This window comes from Pyrus communis, chromosome 10 (genome assembly GCF_963583255.1).
Source record: "Pyrus communis chromosome 10, drPyrComm1.1, whole genome shotgun sequence".
NCBI lineage: Eukaryota > Viridiplantae > Streptophyta > Magnoliopsida > Rosales > Rosaceae > Pyrus > Pyrus communis.
The window spans coordinates 14,030,912-14,037,889 of NC_084812.1; the positions used below are offsets into that span (position 1 = coordinate 14,030,912).

Sequence of the window (6,978 nt, forward strand, 5' to 3'; positions counted from 1 at the left end):
AAATTTGATTTTTTAGTATTACTTTTATTTTAGTAAAAGTAAAACAAAATGCAAGGAAATGAAACGGTCGACTTTTTAAAAAAAAAAAAAATGGAGAATAAGAAATGTTCGAAATGTTCGAAAAAATGGAGAATAAGAAATGTTCAAACTTCAAATATATGAATGTAAAAATTTTACATTCTATTTATTAAGATATTAGACCATATACGTGATCCACTCAGTCCCACAAAAAATGGAGTCCACCATAGTCAAGCTTCTTAAAAGTTAACTATGATAGTTGGGTGAAAAGACTGCTGCAGGGATTGTGACTAGGGTTTCTTTTCGGTCAATCTCTTGGAAACATATCTTTTTGGAGAGGCCATTTTCCTTGGAGGTTTTGCCGCGTAAGACGCAATATTAGTGATACTTGTATATGGGATCGCACTCTGTTATGAACTTATGAGTGCTAGGGCTAGTTTGGGATCGCACCCATAAACATGTCTCATTGCAAACCTCATCTCTTCCCTCTTCCAACCCCTCTTTCACTCAAACTCTCCCTTCTCTAAGTTTTAAAAACCCAAACAAATAAATAATGAAATTTCAGACAAGATAAGCTTACCAAATGAAGAACGCCGAACTGGGAGAACACGATGAAAGAGATCACTAGGAGGAAGGATGACTTCTTACAGATCTAGTGTGGACTGGGTTCTGGGAAAAGTGGCGAGACTAATAGCGTGAGAAAGGGGAGGGCAGGATTGGAAAATTGAAAAGCTCATTTAAGTGTTATTGTTTACCCGTGTTTCTCTAAATAAGCTAATTTTTCAAAGCTACCGTTTCCAGCTTCGGGATTTTAGCTTTTTTTCACCCATAACTTTGAAGAAAAAAAAGCTGTTTTAAAGTGTATGTCCATACACCTAAAATGTCTCAGCTTTTTTTCATACCCTTTTTTTTTTTAAGTTAAGCTAAACCAAACCAGGGCCTATTCATGCTTGTATTTGATTTTTCTACAATTGGTTGCACTTGTCAATTTTTCCTTTAATTGATTTATTTTCCTAAGGGGAAAAAACACTATGTTTCTTCCTTTGTTACTACAATGAAAATTATATTTTGTCAACCAAAACATAATTATAATTTTAGTTTTGCGTGTTAGCGGAATACATGTGTCATGAAAAAAAGTAAGGAAGTTAAAATAAGAAGGTAAGTAAGAAAATTGGAAGCACTTTACAGAAAGAAAATGAATGATCATGCGATATTTACACGTTGCTAGGCCTGACTTAAACTAGCTCAGTTTCTCCTTTAAAGAGTTGGGCCTCCATCCTCCCCAATCTATGGTACCCAACTCAATAAGAAAACATTAAGAAATATTGGACCAAGGAGATGAAACCCAAAGATGTCAACCACTAACCATATGTTTAAAGTTAAAAAGACCCAGACTGTAATTTTGCTCACCTCCCTAAATTAAAAGTGATGCTCACTCCATCATTGATTTCCGTTAAATTATTTTAAGGGAGATTTTATTTAAACTCATATAACTTATTTCTACACCCAACTTATTCTTGGCAACCATTTGATTTTTAACTAAACTATTAATGTCTCTTTAAAGCCAAATTTGATACCTAATATACCCCCATAAACCCAATTCAATATGTGGATTTATTTTTACATGGTTTTCCACAACACAAAAGCTAAATTTGATGAGTTTAGACCTAAGTTCTTTGCATGGTTTTCCACAACACAAAAGCTGATAATTCAATTGTTGAAAGGTGTCAACAAAGGGAATGAAAGGATCAAATGGATGGACAGAGAACCTTATGCATATTGGAAAGGGAACTCCTTTGTTGCTGATACAAGGAAAGACTTACTCAAAAATGCAATGTCTCAGAGACACAAGACTGGAATGCTAGCCTATTCATCCGGGTACCATTAAAGATAAAAACTAATTTCGTTTAAACAAATGGCATATGTTATCAACAACATTAACTTTTGATTGAAAACCCAATTAGCCAATAAATCTACAAACTAATTAGGTATAATTTCAGGATTGGATTCTTGAATCTCAACAAGGCTTCAAGCAATCAAATGTAGCAGACCAATGTAGACACATGTATTTCTTGTGGACATATAAATAAAATTCTCCTGTTTGGTAATTAAATTTCACTTTTAATCGTCATTCCATTTTATCATGATTTATGCAGGTACGAGATCTATATTAAGTTTGCTGTGGATTAGGGCAACAACCATAAACAAAAGGTGACTCCTCCTCCTAATTAACTTTCCATTTTGTTCGTAATTTATGGTATTGTCCTTTTTAAACTCCGAGCAAAGCTATTTGTGCCACATTTATACAGGTGTGGTCAACAATTTGATCCCCCTAGCATTACTCTGGAAGTTTATACTCTACGGTTTCTGTTACTTACGGATTTTGGAACAGGCACAAGCAATTGGAAAAGTAGCAAGCGACTTCATTCAGGAGGAGCTAAAGATGGACTATGCGTACGACTACATGTTTCATCTGTTAAATGAATATGCTAAACTCTTAAGATTTGAGCCACAAATACCCAAAGGCGCTACACATTTGTGCTCGGAGAGTATGGCTTGTCCTGCAGATGAGTCGCCCAAGAAGTCTATGACCGAATCATTGGTTAAGAGTCCATCAGCAACAGACCCTTGCACCATGCCTCCTCCCTATGAACCCCGAGCTCTTGCAAAGTTATACAGGAGGAATATTAATTCAATTACACAAGTGCAACAGTGGGAAGATAAATTTGATAACAGGGTTTAATTATAGTGTTTGGGTTTATTGATAAATTTGAGTTTTATTATTAATTTCATTTTGTACTTAATAGTAACTATGCAATATGATAAAATAGACAATTAACATTTAAAATTTTAAGTTGGGTGTAAAAAGAAGTTGAATGGGTTTAAATAAAAGTTCCCTTGGTTTAAATTTCGAAATTCATGCTTTAAATCAATTACACCAAACTAATCTAACGGCAACTAATGGGGCACAAAAGGGTAAAAAAATCCTAGAATTTTCACCAAAAACATTGGCAATTGACAACATATATATAAGCCAGGATCATTTTTTTCACTTTGTCTAAATTGGGTATGAAAGAAAGTTTTCACTTCTCAGTAGAATCTGAATTTACTCTCATTTTCCCTTTAGAAGTCACAGAGATGCCATAAAATTGGGTTCTATTCCTCACCGAAGCCGTCATGACAGAATGGAATAACATTCGATTCACAAGTGACAAAGACAATGCACTTAAAAGGTTTTGCTGATCTAAGTTCAAGCTCAAACAATGTTCGTATGTCATACGTATTCGAGTGGCACCGGTGACATTCTCGAGCGATTTACCATGGTAAATTAGGACAGAATGAAATTTAAAAAGTTCATTAGATCCAAAACTTAGAAACCACAAAATTAGTTTGATGTGTAGGAATTGAAGATTTCCAGCATCCTGTTCAGCTCAAAAAACAAACACTTGCTTCATTCCTATAAGCAATGCGTAGTAGTGATGGGGTGGCCAAAAAACACTTGCGTCATTTCTCAAAATGGTACAAAGCAAAGCCGACACACAAGTCTTCGAATGTTTTTTATCCCCACAGAAAATCCAATTCCCAGTGTTCGTCCTAAACCCTACCTGTACCGAGAAGTAAGCACACCCCCGGTACTCCACTATGGCATCCCAAAACGATGCCATGAGATTTAGCGTTCCCATAACATTGCCTTATTAGCCCGGGACGCCACAATGGTGTAACGGGTGTAACGGCAGCACAAGCAAGTCTCTCGTACATTCCACCTCCACAAAAAGCACTAGGCTTCTCATAGAACACTAAGAACAGTGAGAGAGAGAATTTAATTCTTCCAAACAGAATGTACCCCTGCCCTGCCTCAAACATACACATAAGCTCTCAAATAGGCCCTGCCCTGACCCAAACACGCACTCACCCACCCCAAGATTAAGTGGCACAGCTACAGTGGTTAACTGATGAGTTTGAAATGGGACCAAGATTTGGCACAAAATGCTCTGCTTCTTTTCAAAAGTAAGCAGACAACTCAAAAGAAGTCATGTTTCAAGGGCCCTATAAAGGTCCTAAAAGTCACAAAAAGCAAGCTCCTCATTCGAGTCCCAGGACGGGAGGAACTTTGCAGATTATCATGGCCTACAACTATTGCAAAAGTAAGAAAAGCAATGTTTCCATTTGCTTACTTTTTACTCTCAATCATGAAATTTCCTAGATGTCAACACCTTCAAGGAGCAAAACAATGAGTTGGGTTGCTTTCAGTGAAATTATGTGCAGGCAAAACTTAGTGACATCCAAACAACTGAGTAAAAAAAGGGCTGAGGTTATGAGAGTGATGCAACTTTTCTTTCCTTTTAAGCATGAATTTTTTACACAACAAGATAATTAGAAAGAGGGCCTACAAAAGTACACTCTACAGTTAACAAAATAGGATAAACTCACCGGGCCTTTTTCCGGGACTTGAACGGAAAATTGGAAGGCGGCGAAGGTGAAAATTCGAAGGGCAAATGCGGCGGCTCTGATTGGCCCAGAAGCATCCCCACAATCTCCCTCATGGTTGGCCGCTTGCCCGGTGTTCTCTGCAGACATAGCAATGCAATTGTGATGCATAGCAATGCCTCTTCCTTATCTAAAGAATGTATGGATTGGTCTACGAGATCCAAAAGCTTCCCATTTCGACCAAGCTGCCTAGCCCACGAAATCAGATTGGCCCTTTCGAATTCTGACATTGGGGAGGCCGTGACTTGCAGCGGCCTCCTACCAGAAATCAAGACCAAAACCAAGACTCCAAAGCTATAGACATCACATTTCTCGGAGAGCTGCCCACCACCGCCATATTCAGGGGCAACATAACAAACCGTGCCTCTCATGCTTGGTGTGCTACTAATACCACCACTTTTTGGTATATCACCACCGCAAGTACTGCCCCAATCTTGACTATTCCTCCTCCCACTTCTAACATCACCACCCATTCCATCCAACCACCAATCAATACTCCCTCTGCTGCTCTTGCTCTTGCTTTTCCTCTTCTTCTTCTCTTGCCCCAAATCCTCATCCTTTTGCCACCACAACTCTCCACCACCACTAGCCGCATCGAAAGCCCTCTTCTTCTTCTTCTTCTTCTTGGTGAGCTCGTCACAAAACTCCTCCTTCCACCACTCCCTCGGCTTCCGATTCTTCTCCTTCTTCTTCTTACCCCTCCCCTCATCCGATGACATCCACCAATCGAATCCCTTCTTCTTTGGCTCGGCATTGACACCACTTGTGCTCGGTGACGCAACCCATTCGCTCTTTGGCCTCTCCTTTTTTATTTCACTCCCAATCCATTCCATCACATAGTCCTTGACTCTCCCGGACTCAGACCCCAAGCCGCCTCCATTGTCCTGTTTCCACCACCAGTCCCTCCCTGAACTTCCTTTAACCCTCTTCCCCAAACCCAAATCCATCTCACTCTCAACACTCACCTTATCAAAACCCCCTTCCGGCGACGTCGCTGCAGCGTCGGAATCCCCAATCCTCACCAGAGAACACTCCGGCGACCGGCCCTCTTCAAGCCCGCCAGTCACAACACTCAAACTCACACTCTCCTCTTCCAAAATCGACCCATTATCATCCCCATCCCTCTTCTCCCTTCCCCTGCTCTCTTTCTCCTCCTCCTCTTGCCCTTCCTCCACCACCACAACTCCGCCGTGCTCCCCCTGCTCTTCCACCTCTGTTTTCAACCTCGCCAACCCAAAATCCCCAATCTTTGCATTGAAATCCGAGTCCAGCAGCACATTGCTGGGCTTGACATCGCCATGAATCACCGGCGGGTCACAAACATGGTGCAAATACTCGAGCCCACGAGCCACATCAAGCACAACACTGAACCTCTTCTTCCAAACCATAAGCTCCGGGCACTTCCGATCCAACAGCGCCTCCTGGAGGCTTCTATTAGGCATGAGCTCATACACCAGCAGCAGCTTCCGGCCGCGGCGGTCGGTGGAGAAGCCGAGAAGAGAGAGAATATGAGGATTGGTGAGGTTCAGAGCTATGGAGAGCTCATTGTGGAACTCCCGCTCGCCTTGGAGAGAGCCATTGGAGTCCATGAGCTTCACGGCGAGGGATTGGCCGGAGGGGAGTGAGGCTTTGTAGACCGAGCCGAATCCGCCATGGCCCAGCCGGTTCGACGCCGAGAACGAGCCGGTGGCTCGTCGGAGTAGAGTGTACGAGAACCGATGGTTGTTGTCCCTCTTCTTGCTGGGTGTGGCGGTGGGCGTGGTGGTGGCGCTGCTGTGGTGGTGATCGAAAGGGGTTGTGCGGTTGTAGGACAGCTTGCGGTAGAGGAAGACAAGGAAGACGACGAGGGAGACGAGAGTTAGCGTTAAGGATACGGTTATCAGTGGTACGAGGATACGGCGGTGGTGGTGGTGGTAGTTGGGTGGCGAAGATGGTGGAGGACGGGATGGCATGGTCGGTAAATAGGAGGGAAAAGAGGGGCGTTTATGATAGTTACAACATTTAGTTTTGTTTGAGAGAGTAATATGGAAATTGGACTTCCAACTATGGATATGGAATTATGTATTATCGGATAGTCCACTGAAAACGAAAGGCAAGGAAATTACCAACAATACGGCTGTGACCATATAAGCTGAAAATCCAGTGAGCTTAATCCTTATACACGTGTTTCTTCCCTATTCGCCCGTCATTTCTATTTCCAACTGCCCGAGGTAAAGATAGTGTCTGGTTGGGGACTATAATTTTACGCGCCACCTTTGGGCAGCCACGTGAGTGGGGGGTCCACTTGTAAGAGAACGGATCTAACGCACCAGGGGGGGCGCGTGTCCGGAAAGTGTGCTTTGCTCTTGAAGCTATTTTAATTTGGCATTTTCAGTCAAAACAATTTACGGGATTCCCATAACTTTGCATTTTCATCGTGAGATTTGAAATCAATAAAGTAGTACTTCAAATTATCCATTATCAATTATTTTT

General features: G+C 41.6%; 2 protein-coding genes across 2 annotated transcripts; one reads left to right on the forward strand and one right to left on the reverse strand.

Annotated features, from left to right (window-relative positions):
• Positions 1-2,168: 2,168 nt before the first annotated feature.
• LOC137747897 (uncharacterized) lies at positions 2,169-2,761 on the forward strand. Its single transcript, XM_068488027.1, has 2 exons — positions 2,169-2,174; positions 2,411-2,761. The coding sequence occupies exons 1-2, from the start codon at positions 2,169-2,171 to the stop codon at positions 2,759-2,761; spliced, it is 357 nt and encodes a 118-aa protein (XP_068344128.1).
• Positions 2,762-4,340: 1,579 nt separating this feature from the next.
• Positions 4,341-6,683, reverse strand: LOC137748271 (receptor-like serine/threonine-protein kinase At2g45590). The gene has a single exon (XM_068488398.1). It carries the CDS (start codon positions 6,456-6,458, stop codon positions 4,446-4,448), a length of 2,013 nt encoding a protein of 670 aa, XP_068344499.1. The 5' UTR covers positions 6,459-6,683; the 3' UTR covers positions 4,341-4,445.
• Positions 6,684-6,978: the final 295 nt, after the last annotated feature.

What these genes read in the sequence shown, in the direction of transcription:
- LOC137748271 (XM_068488398.1), bottom strand. Translation starts at nt 6,458, where the DNA reads ATGCCATCCCGTCCTCCACCATCTTCGCCACCCAACTACCACCACCAC.